The sequence below is a fragment of the Nanorana parkeri genome, unplaced genomic scaffold (assembly GCF_000935625.1).
Source record: "Nanorana parkeri isolate BGI_ZX_2015 unplaced genomic scaffold, ASM93562v1 scaffold2061, whole genome shotgun sequence".
NCBI classification, from domain to species: Eukaryota; Metazoa; Chordata; class Amphibia; order Anura; family Dicroglossidae; genus Nanorana; species Nanorana parkeri.
This window is the reverse complement of record NW_017308329.1, coordinates 168,318-194,220: the sequence shown is the minus strand read 5'-3', so window position 1 is coordinate 194,220 and position 25,903 is coordinate 168,318. Positions and strand designations below refer to the sequence as shown.

Genomic DNA, 25,903 nt, shown 5'->3' with positions numbered 1-25,903 from the left:
GCAGCTTCCAGGCCGGCCGTTGTAATTACACGGCAGGCCGGGAGCTTTACATTCAAGCGATCGGGCGTCTCTAGAGACACCCGATCGCTTGTATTACCTGCAGCTGTCACTGCTGTTGCCGTTCCCGAGGTCCGCTGTGCCCGATGCGGCCGGGACCGGCGTGGCTTTGTGACAGGAGATCAAAGGGAGTTCAGTATACGATCTCCCTTTGATCTCCTCTCAGTCCCCGAATGCAGGAAGTGATGTATATTACATCACTTCCTGTATTCAGTGTCACTCTCCAACTACAGAAGCTGATGAAGCCGATCTCTGCTTCATCAGCTTCTCTGGGGGTCACTAGGTGATATTAGGGGTCTTGGAGACCCCTGATGTCTCCATAAAGCGTTTTAATCGTCACCTATGGGCAGGGCTCGAAAATCCACTCGTCTGTGACGAGCAAACGGTGGAGCCCGACGAGCAGCTTCCCGGCCGGCCGTTGTAATTACACGGCCGGCCGGGAGCTTTACAATCATTATCATAAACCAATTGCAATTGTTACAATACCTATACCATACTAACTTCTTTAAAGAGAAGTATAAATAAGATGGAAGGAAAGGAAGCAAGTGGGATGCGATCATTTGCATTACCCTTATCTAACCACAAGATGGCAGAAAAACATTAGGGTTGAAGTTTGAGTTCTCCACCACCATGGGTTAAATCTGAATTATACGGGTTCGAGATTTGCAGTTCCAGTAAACTTATGTGCAGATTTGCCCAAGAGAATTTTTATTAAAACCATAAAGCACTTCATGGCCTTCGAACTATGGTCAGCGGGCTTCAAAAGTCCAATAAGGGGCTTTCGGATAAAGCATGTATTGCTGCTAAAAATACGTGGGGGAAAAAAGAGTTAAGCCTTACATAGCCACGTACAGCTTTAAGGCATCCCCATGCATGTTAAGGATTTGTATATTTTCAGTGTTTCCCTTGAAACTGCATAAAAACACACAATCCCTGTTGTAAAAAATAAATGTTTTCCATGTCCCCCATGGCCGTGCACAGATTTCCAGTTTGACTAGTAGTTTGACTATTTGTTCTAAAATGGCCAGAATTTAATAACATGACCCACCTGTTGTATACATAGACTAGATGAACTGGCTAAATACTAAACAAGTAGAAACCGGAAAAAAAAGGTAAGGAGAAAGAAAACAGAAGATGGGATGAAAGATAGAGAGAAGAACAGCAAAAGGGAAAAGAGACATAAACAAGTGGTGAACAGGAATTAATGAGATTGTTTACAATCAGTCTAAGAGTTTATTACAAATGAAAATTAAGACTTAGAAATGAATTCAAGTTAGATACAATAAAACCAGGAGACAATGGACACGTATTATGTCAATGGCCTAGTCTCTTCATAGACTGAAGATTATATAAACTTTCCCTGACATTATAACACACCATCTCTGATAATTCTTTGCTGGTCCTCTTAGGACAAATGGAGATCTGCAGGATACAGGAACGATTGATTTACTAGGTAGAAATATGCGTATTAGAGTGCTCTAGGTTTCAAGGTTCTTGAGGTGCCAGACACAGTACCAAGGTATGTACAGGCACCTGGGGGTGATACGTTAGCTTTCAGTGCAGAGAAACTGGTGCTGGATGTTTAATGATGCAGATATCCTGCATCCTCCTGCAGACCCCATTATTACCCTAACATCAGCACTAACCCAAACGCTAACTCTCCCTGCAACCTTAATCTGCACATTACCCCTCCTTGTTACCCTAACACTAGCACTAACCCTCCTTGTACCCTTAATCTGCACATTAACCCTCCTTATTACGCGAACACTAACCTTCCCTGTACCATTAATCTGTACATCAACCCTTCTTGTTACCTTACATTAGCACTAAACCTAACACTAACCCTCCTTGTATCCCTAATCTGCATATAAACCCTCCTTTTTACCTTAACACTAGCACTAATCCTAACACCAACCATACCTGTAACCCTAATCTTCACATTTACCCTCCTTGTTAACCTAACACTAACCCACCCTGTAAAATTAATCTGTACATTAGCTCTCCTTTCTACGCTAACACTAACCATAACACTGATCCTCCTTGTAAACTTAATCTGCTCATTAACCCTCCTTGTTACCCTAACATTAGCACTAACATTAGCCCTGCTCTGCATATTAACCGTCCTTGTTACCTTAACACTAGCACTAACCCTCCCTGTAACCCTAATCTGCACATTTACCTTCCTTGTTACCCTAACACTGACCCTCCCTGTAACCTATAGATTGAACTTGATGGACTTGTGTCTTTTTTCAACTTGAGTAACTATGTAACCTTAATCTGCATATTAACCCTCCTTGTTACCCTAACACTAGCACTAACCCTAACACTAACCCTCCCTGTAACCTTAATCTGCATATTAACCCTCCTTGTTACTCTAACACTAGCACTAACCCTAAACACTAACCCTCCCTGTAACCTTAATCTGCACATTAACCCTCCTTGTTACCCTAACACTAACCAACACTTAATATGCACATTAACCTTCCTTGTTACCTTACATCCCTCCTTGTACCCTAACATTTTGGATAATAATCATACAACTTGAATGTAACAAAAGATGCAAAGCATGTGTGAAAGAACACTGTTATTCATGTTTCCAAGAGCAATCTGAAGTGCACCTGTGCTGGAATGATGACCGAGGAGGTGGGTGCTGCACTTGTTTCAGACAATTATGTATCTTTTGGTGCACATTGAAAGTGTAATATTTAAAGTGGAAATTCTGGAATGTATTTTCTCTTTTAAGGAGAACGGACCCTCTTCTGAGTCTCTAATGCCTTATGGGACCCTAGAAGTGTCTTTATTACCAGTATGTACCTATTTGGGAGACTTCCTTTCACCTCCTGTTGATATGACAACGTTGTAACTGGAAGTAGAAAGAATTGTCCCCCAGCGGGGTCAAAGACACTGATATGAACCAAATGAGAAAAAGTAGCACTGTTTGAGCAGTTTTAAGTTTTGCACTTACATTATTTCTTGGAGTTTACATGACGGGCTAGAAAGAGCGTCCATTAGGTTAGTGAACAGAGGACCAATCAGACAGCTTCCTGACAAGTTCAGAGACCTCAGAGATTGATTAGCACTTATTGTAGAGTCCAGTTGGATAGAGGAACTGTCCAGCTTTCTACCATCACAGCTCAGACTGTAAAGGAAACACAAAATAAAAAGTGTGGTTAGGAAGGGTGCCTTGATGAATACATCAAACCTATCAAGCCAAAACATTTTTTTATAGAGTGGAGAAATGCTAGAATCACTGTCAACTTTTAATTGCTGTCCATGCTAGTGTTGCAAATTTTGCCTCACTTCCTGTTCAGTTAAACTATTCTTAACTGGACGGAAAGCAAGGAAAAATATCTCTAATTGAGCTCTGGATGCAGGGTTGCCACCTGTCCGGGATTCACCTTTACAGTCAGGTTTTTTAGTCTTGTGCCTGGGTTTCCAGCCAGCTGAGACCCAGGCACAAGACGCTAAGTGCCGATAGCGGCACTTTACATTTTTTAAAGATATGGCTGTCAAGGTCCCCATGTCACAGTTCAGCTGCAGGGTTGCAGCTGAGCTGTCACTTGTAGTTCCACAACTATGTGCAGACCTTTTACTCCTGCTCCTGCAGGCATGCAAGGCTGTGCTATTACGTGTAGTCCTCCAGGCATGTGCTCTCTTCCTAACTTGCTTTTGCACTAGTCTGACAGCTTCAGGCGTCAGCCGCCCTTTCCTGCTGATTCTTATGCAATCAATCAATGATTTCAGCGGGTGGCCAATCCTGTGGTTCCTCCTCTTGCTTACTCTGTTTAAACCCAGGGCAGTGCAAGGCACACTGGCAGAGCAACACTTTCCTAAACTAGATGCTGAGACCCCGATTGCCGTTGAAGCTAAATTCTTTTAGCTTAACTGTGTACCGAACTCTGGATTGTCCTTGGGAATCCTTGTCCACAGTCTGTCCGGTACTCTGCTTTGTCCGTGGATATCCCTGTCTGCAGTCTGCCCTGTGCTTCATTTTGTCCTTGGAAATCCTTGTCTACAGTCTGTTCCTAACTTTGGCTCATCCCTGGAAGTGCTAGTCTTCAGCCTGTCCCTAACCTTTGATTCGTACCCTGTACCTGTGTCCGCAGCCTATCGAGAACTTTGAGTCTTCGGCAGCGACTAGCTGAGTTGGGTGAACCTAGGGATTGTGACCTGGTATCAGCACACAGCCAAGTCCATCTCCACCATCAGGAGCTCTGATAAAGAACGTCTCACCCCTAGACTCCACATCCTGGGGACCCCATGCTATCTACTCAGCATTGTAGCACCCTGCCTTGTACTTGAACTTCCAGCTGAACCTGACTTCCCCTGCCTAATTCAGCTCATCAGCTCCATTCCCTGCTTGTACTCCAGCTCTAGGAGTTGTCAGCCTACACTGCTTGCACTCTTTGAACTAGGTATCCTTGCAAGTGTAGCAGGAGGGTCCACATTCCTGATTCCAGGTCACAGTTGTGACACCCAGCAAGTGCAGGACCTCAGCCAGTGTCAAGGCTAGTAAGGTGTACCAGGATCACAGCTGCAGAACTCGTAGGGATTAAGGAGGTTTAGGGGGAAGGTCAGTGAGCCGCTCCCAATTACACCAAGTGCAGTAGGGAGACCGCACTCATCATATACTTCCTTAGCCAATTAGGTGGGATGGTCACTGTGAGTAGTGGTTAACAGACCCCACTCCTGCCGCCAGGAGCACCAACCTGCAACTACTGTGAAGTTATAAGTATGGCAGCAGAATCCTTAGGCAGTCTGTCAGACAGAAACGAATACTACCTCTATGCATCTATACACATCAACTCTAAACAATGACAGTTATAGCACGCAGTGTAGGAACATGCAGTTAGTTGCACAGGACAGATATGTATATCAAGCACTTGGTTATTGATCTATGGTATTTTGCAAAGTAACAGTTAGCATATACAGCAGCAGAATTGGCAAGCACAGGAGCAGGAGACACTGCATAGGCAATTGGATCACAGACAGTTTTCATGCACTTCAACTAGTACACAGTGGCTTTAAATGATTAGTTTGAGAGCAGTTCAGATAATGGCAAGATTAGCAAGCACAGTAACACACAGCGGTCTCTGAGGCACTTGGGTCTGAGACCCACGATACTTGCAGTTAGCTGTTTGGATAGCTCTTAGCTCACAGCGGCAGGGGAAACTGGCTTGTCTGAAGGCTCTGCGTGTTCGGATGCTGCTGAAATCCGGCTCTCTTTCTTGCAGGTTCTCTGTTCGTCACTCGAGTCTCCAAAACGAGAGAACGCCGAGTGACGAGCCAGCTGACCCTTTACCCTGATAGCCGCGCCCCGTGGGAGGAACCGCCGTGACGTCACGCACGAGACGACACGTCGCTGGAGTGCGGGGACCTCGCCGGGTAAGTCTGTGACAGCCAGCCACATCTGCCTGTGAGCCAAGGGCACCTGTAAACAGGCGCAGACGGGGAAATCCCCTCCTCTGTCTTTCTGGCACCACGCTGCCCGCCCCTGGATCACTGATAAGACACAACACAGGCCACACAGCACTCCTAGAAGCCCACAGAGCACACCTGAGACCCTACACAGCCACCTGAGAGCCTGCATAGCCCACCTGAAAGTCTGTATAGCCCACCTGAGGGCCCATGCAGCCCGCTTGAGAGTCCATATAGTCACCTAAAAGTCTGCATAGCTCACCTGAGAGTGCACATAGCTCACCTGAGAGTGTCCAGAGTTCACCTGAGAGCCCACACAGCCCACCTGAGAGCCCACACAGGCCACCTGAGAGCCCACACAGGCCACCTGAGAGCCTACACAGGCCACCTGAGAACATGGAGACATCAGGATGCCACCCCGCAACAACACAGAGTATGTTGCTTCATATTATTTTGTATTGCTCTATATTGTATTGCTGGGATTGTTAGTCCTCTATAGCCGGTCTCCTTACTCCCTCCCCTGGCTGTCTCTTCTTGCTCTCTCTCCTGGCTGCCTCCCCTCGCTCTCTACTCTATATTCTCCCCCCAAAAAATGCTGCGCGTAGCACTAGAGTGTTCGGGTTTTACTTGAAGAAAAGGTGGCAACCTATCTGGATGGCAGTACACACCTAACGGGTTCTAGTCCTTCCCCAATCTATCCAAAATTACATTGGTTGGTCTTAAACTTTATTTATAATTGACTAACATAGTATGTGTCTAGACAGACTCAGACCTTTGTCATCTGTCTTATCAACAGGGCTAAGCTTCAGAGGGCAAAGTAACACTATATGATTTTAGTTAATAAATGATGTAACACCTGTGCATAACGCTGGCTCTGCAGTTGAATGACTACTAGACTATACTGTATAAATATATAGGAAATCTGCCATAAGCAGAACCCAGGGTTTCTATTTTATTCTTCGACTTAAAGGAGAACTATGAGGTGAGTGAAAATCACTCATCCTCATAGTACGAGCCGACGTGTGACAATGAAACTGTCACACGTTGGCTCAATAGATCGGGAAGTGAGCAAACACATATCGTCGCTCGCTCACTTCTCGATCATTTTCCGGCAGAGAACGGTGACTGTTAGGGATCCCCACTCCCTCCCATCTCCGATCCTTCAGTGCTGAGTGGAGGAACGGACGGGGATAGGGGGCGGGTACCTCTAGATAGGCAGAGCCAGCTGTCACTCACGCAGCTGGGTGGATCTCGACAGTAATTTCGGGATCTGTCCCCGCTGCAGCGGTCTCTGTATACTGCAAGCTATAGCTCACGATATACTGAGCTTTGGGTCACGGAGGACGCTAGTATATGTCCTCCCGTGACCCTTAAGAGAACTATGGGGGAAAACCCTTACCCCATAGTTCTCTTTTAAAGTTAAACCCCATTTGTTGAGAGAAAACAAAAATTCTCAACTGTTCAATGGTATCAATTGCAAGGATTTTAGCTAGAGGCACTGCACATTTGTTTCTGTTATGTGGATACTGACGCATGTATTGATGTCACTTGCTGCTTACCGAATGCTAAATGCTATGGTCACATGATCAGTCTCAGTAGCAGGAGAAAAACTGTTGGGAAAAGGAAGGAGCTTATTCATGACTGATTCTTCTTCTCACAGTGAAAATGCTGCCTTCTACATTATCACTTCACTGCTCTATGTTGGTGGAGCTGAGTAAAAGCACACCCTTAAGGTGGCCATACACTCTACAACCATCGCAAGACTTTAGTCTTGCGATGGTTGTAAAGGGATTAAAAAAACGTACGATCTGCCTATCTTGGACAGGCAGATCGCACTCTCGATCATCGCAAGCCCGCCCCCCTGAGGGGCGGGCTTCCGATGACCGCAATGCTGAACGGGCAGTGTGCGCGTGCGCACACCGGCCCGTTCAGCATTTATCTTCCGAGCACCGTTCTAACCAGCCGAGAATCGTACGATTCCCGGCTGGTTTTCGAACATGCTGGTTCGACAGAAGACGTGCGACCGTACAGTAGAAACGGTCGCACGTCTCCGTTCACACTGCTCGATTATCGTACGAAAAACCGATCGCATACGATTATCGTACGATAATCGTGCAGTGTATGGGCACCTTTATAAGGTAGGAAAAGGGTGTGTCTGACCAGTGCTGTTACTGATTGCTGATTACTGAGTACACTGGGTATAAATCTGGTGCCTATTTGACTGCACAGTTACACTTATAAACCTGGCACTACTGCTGTAACATGAAAGAGGAGACAAGACTATAAAAATTGAGGTTGTTAGAACAATGCCTATCTGACTTCATATGTATTTTTCTGACTTCAACAGGGCTTGAACAAAAGTGGAGTTTTCCTTTAAATAATCATCAAACTGGTAATGCTATCCAGCTAGCACTGTAGCTGACCTATGTTTTACATTATTATATGTTATAAAACCTCTCTTTGAGAATGTAAGAAGCCGGTGCTGAGAATCTGGGAATTATTGACCTTTTTGGATTATACTGTAGGTCATTCAGAAATTAAACCCGCTTCCATCAAAAATGTTTGTTTAGCTTTGGATAAGGCAGGGAAATGTTAGAGCCTCTTTTATGTTTTTATTGCTTTCAGTGTATCTAATGGGGAGATTTAACCCTTACATCAGTGAGGACAGGAAGTGGTTGGGAATCTCTCCAATGGGAACACACACAATAAACCTGATAAATATTTCTAAAAAGAGAATGAACCCTGGAAGTTGTGCTAAAAAAAAAAGGCAGGTAGAGGGGAAAGGACTGGTCACCAATATCACCTGTGGTCTCCTTGCAGCAAATCTTTCCCCCATTAAAAACTTACCTTGCTCTCTACCATGTCTCTGCGCGGAGGCGGCCATCTTGGTTGAGGCAGGGCTTGTCTTCCTCATGTCTGCACCTCCAGTAAGGAGAACAGCACAGTAGTGACATCATATAAACTCACTCCAAATCTCTTGAGACTAACAGCCAGAGGTAGCAGTGCCTTAGATCTCACACTGCAGATATACAGCTATGAGGCTGTACTTGAGCACATGAGAGATTATGCACCCTCACATACTAGGAAGTACCCTTCTATTTTTCTGGAAGAATTAAAGCCAAAAAAAAACATATTTCATGATAGTCGAGGCTGAAGCAATGTTTTTAAATGTTCCCTAGAATATGCATAACTAAAAAAGGATGATGTTCCTAATGTGGAACAGCCAGGTGTACATGATAAATGCCTAATATACTCACACTAATTCCTCTATCCTGCAGGTGGGACTGGACAAAGCTGTCGTCAGATCAGAGAAATGAGGACCCTCCAATCTGTTATCAGTCAAGTCAAGTTTCCTCAGCGACTGGCTTGATTTTATTGCTGATGCCAACTGAGAGCAGGAAGTATGCGTTAGGTTGGCACGATTCAATCTGTAAAAAGGAAAGGCCAATAGAAGATCATAATACATATCTGCTAAATGACTAATCCAGTAGGTTGATCCCTGTCAGATGCCATCTTGTAGCCTGGTGCAACAACAGAGGGGTGGGGGGGGAGGGGGAGAGAGAGAGAATCACAGAAAACCTAGAAACATGCAACAAAAACCTCTTTTAACCTACCGTATATACCAACGAAGCCATTGTTTCCATGCACTGCACTGATGATGGCCAACAAGCTTGAAATGTTTGAGCGTGGAATAAATGCTGTTATAATATAAAGCTGGATCCATACAGTTATGGATGCACAGTTGGCCACAGGGGCACAACAAATGGTTTGCATGGCTCCATCCACCATCCTAAAATGAGGACGAAGCCTATTTTTTGGATTTCTGATTAAATTAGACATTTAAATACCTTCTGTTCTGAATGAAGTTCTAACCATGAATGTGTTTTTCATTGGTAAAAACAATTACATATTGTAATACATATGTGCGGGGCACAAAGAAACCTATTCAATATGTCTGGGATTCCATTCAAGTATCACATCTGAAATCAATTTTTAGGGGCTTTTGAACACAATTAGTTGACTCAACAATGGCGTGATCTAATTCTGTTATTCCAATGAACGTTTTAACAAAATTCTAAAAGTGTACAGCCAGCCTTAAGCTGGGTATATGTGATAAGAATTTCATTAGAAATGTTTTTTTTCAGAACGTTAGTTGGATTTTCTAATAGTCAGTAGGGGTAAAATCAACAATTGACTTCGCCCATAGTGATGAAAAAAATCTGCGATGGCATTATGCACTGTTCTGATGAGACTTTTCATATGAAAACTCATACTAAAATCTTCCTATGTATGCTCACTTGTCCTTATCGGGATATCCAGGAGCTACCCATATATGCAAATATGCACAAAGTACAAAGGTGCTGATAACGATCCATTCAGTCAAAGGGTATGAATTGTAAATCCCCAAAGCTGGATAACTCTGCCTTGCAGATATCATAAATCAGTAGTAAAACTTAGGGCAAGATAAAGTTTCAAATGCACTAGATAACTAGTTCAGTGGTGCATAAAGGTATAGGTGCCCCAGCTAGGCACCTGTGGCTCCTGGATTTCCTGAAAAGGACAAGCCAGTAGCATAACAATGTTAATATATGTGGGTTTTATCAGATACATAAAACTGGAGGTTGCCATCTTCCTTAAGCAATGCTGGGCTTCTGAGCAACATTGCTCAATGTTGATCAGAATGGTTTCTGACTCTCAGATTTGTAACCACTGACATGAGTCAAGAATTCTTATTTGTAACTTGCTGTAAGAGGGAGATTACTTTTCATTGAACCCAATGTAAGGGAAATTCTTCCCATTGACTACCAGTGTAAGGGATGATCTTGCCACTGACCCCCAGTAAAGAAGCATTCAACCCTTTGATCACTAATTTATTGAGTATTGTTTCCAGTGACAGCCACTGTAAAGAACATTCTTGCCACTGCTCCCCAATGTATAGAGCATTTTCCAGTGTAATGGCCCACTTCTCCCAGTTACCACCAATGCAAGGTGGAACTTCTTCCACTAAACAACAATCAGAGGGGTCCTTACCAATGTAAGAGAACTTTATAATTTTACTTTAATTTACACTAAAGTACGCCACATTTCTTATTCTTCTATTTATTCTTATATTGCAGCTGTTTGTACATGCTAAGGTACTGTGAACTGTAGACTTCCGATGGATTCCGAGACTTGAAAGTTATTTACAAGGGTTCCTCCTATGTTAAGAGTTTGAGACAGGCTGGTATAGTACAATACTCGTTTTCTAGTCAGTTATTGTAGTAGTCAATTATGTAGAGACTTCAGATCTCATTCAATATGCATATTATAGCTGGTTTAGTTATAACACCAGTCTGCTTATCCTTATGTATAATATGTAGCAAAGAGTCTAGACCTGAGAGCCTGTTTACACTGGCACACTTTACTGCAATAAAACACAAGTATTTTATTGTATAAAATGCATTTCAGTAGTCAAGAGAAGAAACACCTTTCTACAAGAGGTGAGAAATAACTAAGGCCTACCCCGTGAGCCAAAAATGAAGTTCACCTGTCCTGCGGGACCAAGGGGTCAGAGCCATGTTCCCCAGAAGCTACCAGAGATTGTGGAAGTATGAGTCATCTTGTGTCATCATTGTAATATGTAGAGGAGATACACAGTAATTTGCTTTACCACCCTAACTGCTCCAGGACACTGGTAGCCTCTTGTACTTACAGTAACTCTTCTATCCTGCAGGAAGCGCTGGAGAGAGCTGTCATCAGGTCACTGAGCTGAGGTCCATCCATATTGTTGTAAGACAGGTCAAGTAACTTCAGGCTCTGGTTAATACATATAGTAGGTGCCAGATGATCCAATGCATTCTGTGTTAGGCCATTGCTACTCAGGCTACAGAAAAAAAGCATATAATAGAGAACTTACTTAAAGTTTGAGATATTACAAGTGAAAGCATGTACTAAGGAATAATGGGGGCTCCACTGGTGACCTCTTCTTAAAGTGAAACTAAGCTCAGGAGATCACTTGTAGAGCAGCCTGCTTGTCTGTCCCCCTCCCACCCCCCCTCCAAGGTCCTTCCCCCCAGCAGCCCCCTCCGTGATGTTCGGGCTCCCCCGCTATTCTGGGGGACCTGGGACCACAGCAATAATTTTAAGATGGAGAGTGGGGAGCAGACCAGAGAACATCCATTCCCTGATTTGCTTTGTGATCAGTGACACAGGAACGCTGTATTCACAGTGCTTCCTGTATCAGCTGTCACATGTGGAGCTGTACAGAAGATCCAGCATAATGCTGTGCTGGATTTTCTGTACTGGAGGGCAACCTCATAAGCCTGTCACCTCTGGATGACATCACATAGGGTCTTGTTATTCCCTGTGTGATATCAATAAAGTTAGGTGAAAAAAATAACAAATACAAAATAAAAATGAAAAATAGTGATACAAAAAGATTACAAATTTTAATACAAAAGAATAAAATAAAAAACGTGATCAAAAGGTTAAAAAAAATACAAAAATTAAATAAAAATTAAAAAAAGTAATTAAAAAGTAAAAACTATATAAAAAGGTGCTAAAAAAGGGAAATAAATACAAAATAAAATAAAAACTAACCCCACCACACACAAGGACCACGGGGAACAAAAGTAGCCACCCTCCAGAAGGGAGGACAGTGTCAGAATGAATGCAGAGATGATTTGATGATCTACAGCCGAGTGATACAAATAAGCCCCATTTTTGATAATAGTTAGAGTACTTGAATGCATTTTTAAGATTTAACTCTGGAGTTTAGAGTCACTTTAAGAAAATGTTAGTTCCCTGGTTTTTAAATCAATGGCTTTAGCTCCTTTTCATATGCTTTCCAGGCTATGTTTTACCTGCATTGCTAAGAATGCCTGCAGTTTACAGAATACAGTAGCTCAAGCTCTAAATTACACTACAAAAGTGAAAATGTGTGAGTCAGAGCTCATTCCTCTCCCTGCCTGCCTGTTCTGATGTATTCAGTAAGAGATTCTCAAAGTAAACAGCTTCTGCTCTGCTACCTCCTCAGAAAGCCTCTTCAGATCTATCGATGAATGTGTCACTTAGTACACTTACCATAACTTCTGGATCTTGCAGTTAGGGTGTTTTAATGCAGCACAGACAATCTTAATGCCATCATCCTTCAAATTGTTGTCTCGTAGACTGCAGAGGAAAATGAGAAAGGAATTATTATTTGTAACTTTATTTAAATTTACAATGACTCATAATAAACTTAAGGCATTCTGAGATGAGAAAAAGGAACACCTTTGCAGCACAATATATTTAGGCATTCAACACCTTCCCTACTACCGTATGCCTCCAGTTATGTCACCCATCAAGAATTTATACGTCAAAAATGATTGGTTAAACCCAGATTTTTTTTTTTTTTTTTTTTCAGGGACAAATGAGGAGGAAAGAGGGACAGAGGGATTTGGTCCCAAATGAAGGACAATTGTGACCTATGTTTAAGTTGAACTCCAGGCAAACAGCTAAATATACAGATAAAATAAATATACTGTATGTGAGCTGTTTTACTTGCCAAAATTTCTGTCCACCCGGTCTTGAGATTTACACAGATCTGCACAATAATCCAGTCCTGCTTGGCAGTGGAAGGGACCTGATCTTTCTCTGCTGCAGTTGATCTTTTCCTTACAGGTTTCCTCTCGACCCCCACATTCCCTACTGGACAGTAAAAGGAGAAGCAGCACACTTATGAGCTCATCTCTCTGTCACTTTACTCTCCCCTTCTATCAGCAGCTGCAGGAGGCTGATCTCAAGTCCAGTTTAAAAAGTTGCATACATTTGCATCTTTTATATCTGCTTGGAATTCAGCTTTACCGTCTTATACAGGACTCTCCCTTCGCTCTCCTTGTAGCCTGAAATCCCTCATCCATTTCATTAATGTAAAGTCCTAAATACTGTATCTTTCACCAACGTACCTGAACATTTTATATGTTGTACCTTATGTGTTGTAACTAATTGTGTAAAAATAATTAATGAGGTTTTAAAAATTGTATTGATCACTTTATTATTTCTTACCCTCCATAGCCAACTGGCTAACATATATATATGGCAGCAAGAAGATGGCCTTTAACACCTGGCGCCTTTAGCACAGTAGCACAGTGACCGAGCTGTCACTAACAGCTCCCGTTGTATGTTTATGATGAGGAACCAGGGCTGGCTCCTGATCATATGATCACTGTGAATGGCTGTCACAGGGACCACATGATTGGCAGCCCCTCCCCAACTCCCATTGTTAAGGAACTTTTAAAGAGCGGGCGAAAAGGGGTTAATATACAGTATATTTATTTGTTATATTGTTTTTGTCACGTTTATATTTTGTGCACTATCTCCCTTTGTTCACTCAAAGGATGCTCCCAAAACTAGTAGGGACTAGTTTATACGGGCAGCCCTCCTAACCTAACATGGTGGCTACTCTGCTTTGTACACACTCCATGGCCACAATACTTGCATGGTTGCTGCAAATTTTATACCGCAGGTGGCACCACCTGCCAAAACACGACCATTGCAGTCAATGGTATTGCTTGGAATTTAAAAAAAGGCATTCAAGTTATCTACTACTTTACAGATATAATTCCTGGAGCTCTCTTTGAAAAAAAACATGGGCAACTCAGCTGTCATAATACAAAATAATAAATGTAAAAGGGTTGGGGTATAGCATTTACCTGAGGTCTTCTACTGTATGTAGAGCTGAAACAAGCCTTCCCAAACCCTCCTTCTGAATACGACATGACTCTAGATTAAGCCTTTTTGTTTCTTTGCAGGATTCCAAAATGAATGGAAACACGCTACAATCCAAAGGAGTTAGAGGGACATAGGAAAAGTCTAAACTTTGGTTTGATCCAAGAGATTTCAACACAAGAACTTTATTCCGGGTCTCAAACAGATACTCAAAAACAGTTATCAGTTGTTTGTTATCATCTTTGTACTCATCCAGCTTCCAAGCATCACAAATGGAATTCTGGAGCCAGTTGATGATGACCTTTGGCGTTTCAAGAGATAGTTCCTTCAGATAAGGTTTTAAAAGGGAACCAGTGGAGGCGTCTGAAAGACCACAGAGAAAACGAAGAAAAAGTTCAGCACGGTTGTCCTCGAATGATTTGGCCTCTCGAAGTGATGTCTGCAGCTTCTCGGGGGAATAGTCAATGTAATGTATTAGAGCGGCAAAGAATTCCTGAATCGTGAGGTGTAAGAAGGAAAATGTCACTTCTGGAGATTGACCAGCTTCTGTCATGAAACTGGAAAAAAGAGGTGACTGAATGTCAACAGAAAATGAATTCAGATGTTTTTTGTCAAAAATTACAGTGTGGTTCATGACTCCATATTCTGCCATCCGTCCAATGGATGATAACAGTTCACGAGCGCCACTGCTGTCCTGGCAGTGATTGAACAAAATGTTTGCAATATATGTCACAAAGAGCTGTGTCACAGTTTTGGGCATTGAGGACACGATCTGGCCATCAGCAGTTGACTTGCCCTTAAAGCAAGCTGATAATACTGTACAAATGATCCAGCAGTAGGATGGAATATAACAGAAAGTGTATAGACTGTCATTCTCTTTGACGTATTGAAACATCTTGTTGGATAATTCCTTGTTTGTACAGAAACATTCAAAGTACATTTGTCTCTCCCTGGAAAAGAACCCCATGATCTCAGATACTCGCTGAAAAGCCTCCAGATCTATTGATGCAAGCTTGGTTGGGCGGCTGGTCATTAGCACAGAACAACCCTTGAGAAGTGACTGTCTTACTAGGCTGACCACAATGACTCCAAGACCTTTGGCATGTTTTATGTCAGAACAAAGCATGGTTGACCTGAAATCCGTTTGGTGGACACTCTCATCCAACCCGTCAAAGATGAACAATACGTTTTCTGGTTCTAGTAGGATCTTGTCAAGCTCTGGTTGCAGATGAGGATATTCCTGAAGGATCAGCTTCTCCAAGCTGACCTCTGTAATTTGGTTAAGTTCCCGGAATTTGAAGAAAAAGATAAAAGAAAACCTCTGGTAGTGTTTTCCCATCACCCAGTCGTAAACAAATTTCTGCATCAGTGTGGTCTTTCCTACTCCTGGTACTCCGCTTACCATTATCATACGGGGCACACATGCTGACCGATTACACCATCGGAACAGTCTACCTGAGGAAATATGCTCTAGCTGACTTGATGCTGCAAGCAAACAAATCTCATGCTTTATACCTGTGTCAATGAGCTCATTCTTGGATTGTTGTCTAAACTGATTGCCGGAAACCACAACTAGGTTCACAAAGCGCTCTGAAATGCAGAAACTTTGCTGTTCCAGGGTAGTTCCGGGGGGTTGTTTTTCCACAAGATTCCAAGTTTTAGTCAGTAAGTGTTGCTTGTGGCATTTCTGGATGTCTAAAAAATGAATACATTAATTATTAATTAACCACTTTGCGTCTGAAGCATTTTATTTTTTCACACTCACAAAATCTGCAGTTGTTAACAACAAATTATTTTAAACCCTCAAACAATTATATATTTTCTGAAATCAGTGACCCTGACTAGACATGTGACTAGGACATGTGACCATGCACATCATCTCAGGAAAGGAAAATGCCTTTCCTTGAGATCTCGTGAGATTACAAATGAGATTTCCCAGCAATGCTCTGCTGATGACAAGACAATCCCAGTGTGCATTGCTTTGGCAAACTGAAGTCATTTTGCCCTTTCAAAGCAGGAAGTGAATGCTCTGCAAGTGTAAGTATTTCACAATCACAGCATTTTACACCTGACATGTCTATGTAATTATTAATCATCATACATAGAAGGATGCATTGGTAGAATTTGATTTTTGAGTGTAAAGGCCCGCTTTAAAATGTCATGAACTATTGAAATGGCGAAAAACTACAGTACCCAAAATTGACCGTAGGTGACAATTTGCAAGCCTTTACAGGTCATCAGTTTACAGTAAACAGTGAATAATGGCCCTAGAATTATTACTTTTGCTCTGACATGAATGGCAATACCTAACAATACTTATTGCTATAACAAGGGGGATAACAAGGAAGGAATTTGTATGAGAATTTTTTAAGAATTATGCGATTGTCCCCATTTGCAAATGTAAATGTGGGCTTAGACCCTTAATGTCTCCCCCTCCTTCCTCTCCAGCCGATCAAGCACTCAGCTGTTTACCCAGACATTTCGGACAACTCTGAACCCGGAAGTGCTCAGAGAACAGTGTTTTCGGGTTTATTGATCACAGAGCAGATGTTTCTCCAATCAGCTCCTGTTCACCATTCTGATGTAATATACAGTGGTCCCAGGATATCCGGAGAAGCAGCCGCTGTCTGCATTGCATTACCAAGCTCAAAGCCCCAGTGATGATGTCACTGGGTCTAAGATAAAGTATGTAATGAAATTATAAATTATTTATTTAAAAGTTTAATTTGTATGTTATATGTGGGGTGGGAGACCAGGAAGGCCAAAATATAAACAGATTAACTTTATCTTTACAAACTAAAAAAAAACAACAACATTCAGTTGACTTGTTACCTTTAACTTCAAAAGTCAGCGAGTGGCCAAGCTCATCCAGTAAGATTTGCTGCACCAGATTTTCACCTAAACACAAAAAATCAATGTGTGATGCAAATATTAACCTCTAGCGAATACAGTGTCACTTTCTATGCATTGTAGTAACTTTATGTACATCTTAAATAGCACCCCAATGCACTAAGGCAATGCAGCTACCATTTTTTGTGGACGTTCTTGATGTTGGCAGCTGATTCAAAATGAATAGACAACCTTAACGCAACGGTCTGAATGGGCTCTTACTGTTATGATGATTGAAGGCATGTAAAATTTCACCAAAAAGCAACTTTTTGGTATTTGTCTTCTAAAATGTCTAAATTTTGACAGCTTCTTTCTAATGCTCCTCAACAAATCACTGATGGTGTTTAATTATAATTGATAAGGAAGGAACTTGTGATTATATTGCTGCACACAACCATACGCTATATGTCAAATGAGGCTGGTGACCGTAGGCAATGCCATCATATTTGATAGTCACTAAATATAGCTAAATAGCGTGGTATGATTGTTAATGAATTGGTTTTATGTAACTCAGGCTGTACAGCTTGCAAAATTATCCACCCCCTTTGGCATTTTTCTTATTTTGTTGCATTACCACCTGGAATTAAAATGGATTTTTATTTGGATTACATCTAATGGACTTACACAAAAAAGTTCAAAATGGTGAAGTGAAATCAAGAAAATAACTTGTTTTAAAAAATGATTAAAAAAATTAAAATAGAAAGGTAATGCATGCATATGTATTCACCCCTTTGCTACCCCCTACATAAGATCTAGTGCAACCAATTACCTACAGAAGTCACATAATTAGTGACTTCTAAAGTCAGGAGTTAAATCTTAAAAATGCATTCAAGTACCTTAACTATTACCAAAAATGTATTTGTGCTTCATTCGACTGTGCACCCTCAAATCATCTATGAATTGCTGCTGACACTGTCCTTCCTTCTGCAGAGTGGCTACTTTAGTTTCCCATGGTCCCTGTGTGTGTTGTAAAGTAGCCACCACTCCAAGCTTGCTCCTGTACTCCTGTACTACTACATAAGAATGCAAAGTGTGCTGGTGTTAAATTCTGTCGGTTCTATGAAATCCTATGGTTCCTCCAGTGGTTACTAGGGGTTTCCTGAGCAATGAGCAATTTCTGACTCTCAGATAAGTAACTACTGACATCAAATTTTTTTTTTAGCTATCTGTAAGGGAGGCATTCACTGACCCCTCCCTCATGTAAAGGACATTCTTGACATTGACCGCTAACGTAAGGGTCATTCTTCCTGCTGACCCACCAATGTAAGAGACATTATTCCCATTGACCAGAAGTGTAAGGAGGCCACTCTTCCAATCACCAATCTAAGGGGGCCCTTCTCCACTGACCACCAAAGTAAGGGGACACTTTTCCATGGACCACCAGTGTGAGGGATCACTACATTTTTCACTGTCTACATTTCTTTTCTGGCCATTACTGTTTGATTCTTTTCATTATCATTACTGAAAATAATTTTGTTGTATAGAGCAGCCCAGGGTGTCAAATAGTTTAAGCATGTCACATCCCTTTTTTGTTCAAGCCAAAGTTCCCCAAGTTGTAGATATACTAATTATTAGCAGAGATTCCTTTTGACTCAAAAGATATTTCAGGGGTTCCTCTGCGTTAAAAGGTTAAGAAAGGCTGCTTTAATCCAATAGTGTCACAGGAGCCTTTAACCCCATCCAGACTACACCCTGAGCCAGCCATAGTCTTAGCTCAATGGTTCTTTGGATACGGTACATACCCTTAAAACCCAAAATGTTTTGGTTTTCAGTTTTTAATAGAGTTGGTCAAAATTAGAGCTTTTGTCAGGGTGTTATTGTGGCCTGTGCCCTCATCGAACACAATTCCCTTTCCTTCCTATCTTGATGACACCAGGAAAAGAAATAAGAGTATGTGGGTATTAGAGAGATATCAGTTGACTTCCTATCTTTTAGACACCCTATAACAGGACCAGGAAGTAAGGATAAATCTCTACAATGGAGACAGAAAGCAAGACAAACCCCACAGATGTTCTGTTTAAGCTTTAACACTAAGACATAGAGGCTGTCATAAGAATCATGAAGACAACAGATGAAAGCAGATTAGCCACCACTAGACACAGGAAGTATATTCACAACTTAGTTAGCTGGGCAACATTCCAACTGGAGCCTAGTGTTTTGCTTTTAACTAAAGATCTGTCTACATTACCTGTCTTAAGTATCTCATCCAGTACAGAGCATAGATTAGGAGGTGAAGAATCAGTGCATAGTATATGGAGACATTCCCAGAAACTCAGTATAGCCTCTCTTCCTGCATGTAAAACATCTTGAACCAACTTCACTGAGAATTCAGAAGCTTCGATTTCATCTTTCATTTTCACATAATGCTAAAGAACAGTTATAGACCATGAATATAAGAAAAACACAGCGGTTTGTATATTCACATGATAATAGTACATGGCTACTCAATTTGACCTAACTAATTAATACATTTATGGTGGCAAGCAGTAATGAGCAAGCTGGCCTGGGTTTGGTTTGCTTGGACGTTCACTACACCCAAACCAGCATTCCAGGTTTAGTGAATGTCTAAGTAAAACAAACCTAGGGCTGTCTGTGTCCTAGCAACCGACAATGTTGTGCTGGCTCAGCCACCAAAGGGCAATCTGCAGATTGCACATCATGATTGTTTGCTAGGACACAGATGGAGGTCCGGCAAACAAGCAAACTGGCCACAGCTTGGGTTTGGGTCAAACTTATGGTCATCCCAAATCCAAAACTCATCCCTAGTGGAAAGGAGCTAAACCTCTGCTTCAAGCAGCCTGTTGTCTTTAGTACCATTATGCTACCTATTTATCCATACTAATAAATTACATTTCATGAGACACCAGTTTCGTTATATTAACATTTGCGTTTATCAACATAGATTTTTTTTTTATTAGCAACTCCCTTATACTTCAATAGCATCAGAGATGAAATAATCTCAGAGTTATTTACTGCTGCTGACCAGGGATGTGCGGTCAGGGGAGGCAGGTGAGGCAGAGCCTCACCTACAATTATCGAGGAAAAAGCAGTCAGTTTCAAGCCTGAAGCTGACAGCTTTTCCTCCATTCAGATCGGCATCTAACAGGTTACAGAGCAGGGGAATCCTCCCCGCTGTGTAACCCGTCATGGATGAAGCACTGCCTGTTAATTACAGGCAGCGCTGCATCCGGATTTTGACAGGTACTTAGTGAGGGACAGGGAGACTCCTCCCTGTCTCCTCCCTTCCTCCTTCACACTAGCTTGGCGATGGGTTGGGGGCGTGGCTTCACCCGATGGGTTCGGGTTCACTGCTGCCGACAGCCTTTACAACTTAATGAATGGGGCACTGTAAGCTCTCAATCTGATTGTAAAATCTCCTTTAGATCCACCAACAACATTGTAATGCAAAGGCCTGCTAGATTAGATACAAATTGCATGTATTGTATAGAAAGAGCCCCACATCACCTAGTTTGGTTAAGACCCCATATATACTTGAGTACTTCAGCGCTTCTGTATTAATACAGAGCTACATTAATTTGTGTCTTTAATACCTGCCTGGGGTTCAGCTTTACCTGATGTCTCCACCTACCTCCCATTTTTGAGTTGTCTGAAGTTGCAGTTCAGCAAGAAGTTGGTTAGTGTTCAAAGATCCCACAATGTAGATAAGGTCATCTTGGAAGTACTCATATACCTTACAAAGCTGCCAATCCTCAAATGCAGATAACTGTTGACGGAGCTTCCAGGCATCACCTGAATAATAGATGACACAACCAGAGTAATGTTTAGATCGCCGGAGACTAACCGTGCACATTATCTTCCTACCAACTCATCTCCCACAGAACATTTGATGGCTCTTCTGGAACAGTCAGAAGAAAGAAAAGAAAGAAAATATAATTGGCGGAAAGGTTGGATTTGGTCTTCTGCTCCTAGGCAGAGATATACTGTGATAAGTAAAAACTGGCCCTGGATACAGTGCTATAGTTTACTACCACTTAAATTAGCTAATTTCTCCTCCATCAAAGAACTCCAGGAAGGAAAAAAAACAGTTTTTTTACCACTGGAAAAATAGTGTAAAGTCCACTAGAAGTGTGAAGGGTCATCATCGTTAAATTTCAGTGCCAAGTGGTTGAAGGAAAATCTACATGTCTGTATATGAACCACCATTGTAAAAATATGCCATAGCAAAATAATAACATGCAAAAAAAATTACTGTCGTGTAGTCACTACAATAATAATTTTCCCTTTCAATAAAAGTGCCAACAACACACACAAAATCTTTATAGAGTTTGGGAACATTGAATTGTCTTCTGGCTACCAAATGCCCAATGATGATCCCACTGAAGCAATGAGGAGGAAAGAGACTTTCTAGAGTAAAGGACAGAACATATTGTTACCTCTGCTACACGTATTGCTATGCCATTGGATTCAGTTCATGACTTACCCTCTACGGTGTCCATGATGTAAGTTGTGTTGCAGAGGATACAACTGGCCTTGTCTGCGTGTCACATCCTGGCAGCCACTCAGAATTGCCTCCTTAAAATCTTTATAGGTATAGTGAACGGTGTCCCAACACTGCTCAACTAGTGTTGGATCACCATACGATACACCTATAAAGATTTTTTAACGGAGTAAAAAAATGTCCAAGATAAAAACAATTTTGCCTTCTGAATACAGAGTTCCAATTATGAAAACAGAGGCCACCAACTAAGTCAAGATCTAAGTTGAATGCCTAAATTTATCTTCAGCCTCCTCTTCACTGTCTCACTTCTTCGACAAGTTCCAGAAGTCCATATCCTCTAATTAATAAGCCTCTCAGCTGATATTCTATGTAATATTGCGACGATGCCTGTTGGCATTCTCTGCCTGTGCAATCTCTTTAGGATCACTTGTTGACCTTTGGCTCATTAATGACAGCAATTCATTTTAACGTCACCGTGAAACCGCACAACCTTTGTGCCATGTCTGCACCTATAGGAGTCACTGCACTTGGGATTAACACCTGAGATCATTTACTGTGTGTACACAAAGGCTTTGATATATATATGAAACAGCTTCACAACTAAATTGTCATAGTGCTTGTCTGTGTGTGCTGTGTCTGCCTGTGTGCTCTGAGTATTGTCCATTGACTGGAGATGCTATCTGTGTGTTATCTAACTGCATGTGCTCTGTTTGTATGCTCTTTCCTTTCCACGTGTGTGCTTTTACAATGTGCATGCTGTGAGCTGTAAGTGGAAATTGCTCAGCGCCAGGGCCGCCATCAGGGGGGTACGGCCGATATTGATGTAAGGGGCTAGCGCAGCCTTAGGGGCCCGGGAACCTTACATGGGCATCGGCCGTACAAGTGATAGGCCCCGCAGCACCAGAGGAGGTCGGGGCCCGCCTCCGGTATCACCAGGGGGTCTCCACTGTACATTAGCTTTTTAAAGATGGGCGCCGTGAGTAGCGGCGGCCATCTTTAAACCTGGCAAGCGCCCACATCTAGTTTAATATATTGCCGAGCAATATATTAAATGAAAATCATGCCCTGGTGGGGAATTAGTATGATCTGCATCTCTTGCTGATGCAGATAATACTGATCTCTCCATCGTGGTTTCTCAGGAATCGATTAGTATGGTCTGCATCAGCCAGAGTGCAGATCACACTGATCCTCCACTGAAGCCTTAGCCCAGGGATGCAGCCTCCCTTCCTGCAAAACAGGTAAGCAGGAGAGGGGGACATTTTTTTAAATAACTTTTATTGTTAGTGTGTGTGATGTGTTTTAATGAGTATGTGATTTTTTTTTTTTTTTAATAAAGCTATGTGTGTGTTTTTTAATGAGTGTGTGTATGATGTGGGGAATATGTGTTTCATTACGCGTGTGTGTTTTTTTCTTATAACCACTTCCTGCGGGTTCACGTAACTGTACGTCATCCGCTGGAAGTTGTTATGATGTGGGGAATATGTGTTTCATTACGCGTGTGTGTTTTTTTCTTATAACCACTTCCTGCGGGTTCACGTAACTGTACGTCATCCGCTGGAAGTTGTTATACCAAGAACATGGCTGCTCCTGCAGCCATGTTCTTGGTACCATGTTAAACAGCTGGCTATTGCTGTTTAAATACAAGCGATCCGGCGTCTGTACAGGGGCTGGATCGCTTGTACGGTGCGGCGCCGTGTCCCCCTCCACGGCCACCGGTGCCGCCGTCAGCTTCCTGGGCTCATCTGTCCCTCGTGTGAGCCCAGGCTGGGCGTGGAGGTTCTCCCCTGACAGATCGGAGGAGAGATCAGTGGCTTCTAGCTGCGGATCTCTCCTCCGATCACTGGACCCTGAAGTGCATCTTAGGGCCCGTTCAAACCACTTGCATGCTGCAAGCACTATTTTGACTGCACCGGACCGCAGGCACAATGTGCCCTGCGATCCCATGGGGGCTATTGCATTGTGGCCGGAGGGCGTGGCTATGGCACCATTCACTTCAATGGCCCGTCACGCCCCCTCCTACCAGGCAAAGAATTGAGCCGGCTGCAATGCGATGCAGTGCGTTCCGGCCGTAATTGGGCCGGAATGCACTGCAAGTGGTGTGAACGAGCTCTTAAAGCCAGAGGATAAAGCAGATGAAGCAGATCTCTGCTTCATCAGCTTCTTTGGGGTCCCTATGTGACATTAGGGGTATGAAAGACCCCTGATGTCTCCATAAAGAGGACCTGTCACATTATATTTGCTATTACATTGGAGGATTTTTAGCCCCCTATGTGATAGCAATAATGTTGAGTGTAAAAATAAAAAAAATTAAAAAATTAAAGTAACATAAAAAAAGTAAAACATGCAAAAAAAAAATGTTTTAAGGTCCCCCACAAACACGTGTCGGATGCGCCTACATGCAAAAACAAAAATTGCACCACACATGTTATGTATCGTCACGAACGCCGCAGTGAGAACAATAATTCAAACAATCTCGGCCCATCAATTACTGACAGCACTAAACTGATGAGATGTAAAAGCATTTAAAGTGTCGCCTATGGGAAATTTTGGTTATTGTAGTTTTTTGCGGTTTCCCCGGCGTGACCCTGTCTTTTCTATTTTACCAAAAAATTGGCCATTATATTCTGTTTCTGTGCACTAAATTTCATTTTAGTGTATATTATCCTAAAAGTACTTGTTTTAACATGTGATAAACAAATGTGCTAAACATTTGCACGAATACCGTGCAACATAAAAAATTGCAACTAGCATATTTTTATTCTACAGGGCCTCCGCTTTCTGAAAATATATGTGTGTGCGCAACTGTAAGAAATAGTTTCGGGCAGCAAGTGGTTAATGAGTGTATAAATATTTGAATGTCAGGGGGAATAAACGACCTAGTGATTCTCCCTCATGGAAATGCAGTGACCATTTTGTTCTCTTTTTCCCTCCTTTTCTGTTTCTTCTTCTGCTGTTTTCCCGCTCTTTGTGCTCTATCCCAACAGGATTGGTCATAACAATATCCGGGCAGACTTACCTTAGTCTAGGCGGGAAAAGCTGCAGGTAGCAACAGCTCCTGATTGGCTGAAGAGGCTTATAAAAATATGGACCGTTGTGACCTTCTCACCTTTCTTCAGCTGACATCCAGAAGAGCTCCTGGACAGATTGGTCATGGAAGATCTGTGGCAACAACTAACTCGTCGAGCTCAAGAAGAAGATGGGATTAGTTTTCTTCAACAGTGTCTCAGTCTCTCCACTACGGCTGGAAGTCTTTCTTACCTCCCTGCTGATATCCCCGGGTCTGCTGGGTCTGGTCCCTTCATCAGGAATGTCACTGATACTGTTCGGAGCCCAGCGCCGCCCGTCCCATCCCAGCGGGCAGAAGATTTTCAGTTATTTCCCATGCTCGCCCCGACTTCGGCATCGTTATGTCCTCCAGCTCCAGCCTCTACCATCGAGTTGCCGGTCACTGAAGAGGAAGTGACGCAACAATTACAGGAAGTGGGCGGAGTTTCTGTTGTGGACCGGAACGGCGGTTTTCGTCAGGGAACCCGCCAGCGGAGGAGACGAAGGGCTTACTCACCTTCTCCTCCACGCCCTACCTCTAGAAGACCCAGGATTGTGGCTCCCTCTCCGCGGCTGCGGGCACCTAATTTTCTGACCCGGCCCCTTCAGATAGCGGCAGGAACGGATGCTCGGCTGCAGCACCATCGCCCCGGCAACCTGCTCAGCGTCCTGTGTCTGCGGGGCCAAGTCGGTGTCCTCCACATGGAACCCAGCCTGACACTTCTCGGCTCCCTCCACTGCTGCCACAGCCTGTCACCTCTCTGCTCGCTCCAACACTGCCTCCTGCTTCTGAATCATCGGGTGAGCACCCTGCTGTTTCTTTTAACCCTTTAATGGAGCAATTTCGCTTGTTTTTAAACAGTAGAAATGTTGTACCTACTTCTGCTGCTTCTGTATCTCCTGCTTCTGTGTGGAATCCTGTTTCCTCTCCATCCTTTCCTTGTCCTTTCGTAGCTATTGTTTCTACTGTGGACACCTGTGTGTCCCCTATACCTTCTATTAGGAAAGAGGTCCCAGAAGTATGTTACAGGGAAGTTATGTCTTGTGACTTATCCCCATTGGGTTTCCACTTGTCTGGCCCATTGAAAGAAAAAATTTGGAATGGGGAGTATGTGGAAATTTTGTCCTTACTCCCGTGTTCAAAAGAATTTTTATCCAGGTCTGACAAGAGGATTGATGATAATTCTGAAGTTGATAGGCGCCGACCTGTGGCGAGAACCTTTCAGAAAAGGTTACAAGCGTTTTGTGTTTTTGCAAGCGTTTTAGGAGAGAAACAACCCAAAATGTGCAGTGGTCTTTTTCAGCATGTTGACATTGTTCTTGAAGCGTATAGGGGTTTTGGAGGTC

The 25,903-nt window shown here is 42.8% G+C and overlaps 1 protein-coding gene across 1 annotated transcript in view; it reads right to left on the bottom strand.

Annotated features, from left to right (window-relative positions):
* Positions 1-24,663, bottom strand: part of LOC108800539 (NACHT, LRR and PYD domains-containing protein 12-like) — a 32,620-nt gene extending 7,957 nt beyond the window's left edge. Inside the window, exons 1-9 of the mRNA XM_018572529.1 lie at positions 24,618-24,663; positions 20,642-20,802; positions 19,241-19,418; positions 16,996-17,061; positions 14,148-15,858; positions 12,538-12,624; positions 11,168-11,338; positions 8,733-8,903; positions 3,023-3,196 (exon numbers count right to left, since the gene is read on the bottom strand). Of these exons, the coding sequence (XP_018428031.1) occupies positions 3,023-3,196; positions 8,733-8,903; positions 11,168-11,338; positions 12,538-12,624; positions 14,148-15,858; positions 16,996-17,061; positions 19,241-19,418; positions 20,642-20,802; positions 24,618-24,663 (2,765 nt within the window). The remainder of the gene's footprint in view (positions 1-3,022; positions 3,197-8,732; positions 8,904-11,167; positions 11,339-12,537; positions 12,625-14,147; positions 15,859-16,995; positions 17,062-19,240; positions 19,419-20,641; positions 20,803-24,617) is intronic.
* Between the last annotated feature and the right edge of the window lie 1,240 nt (positions 24,664-25,903).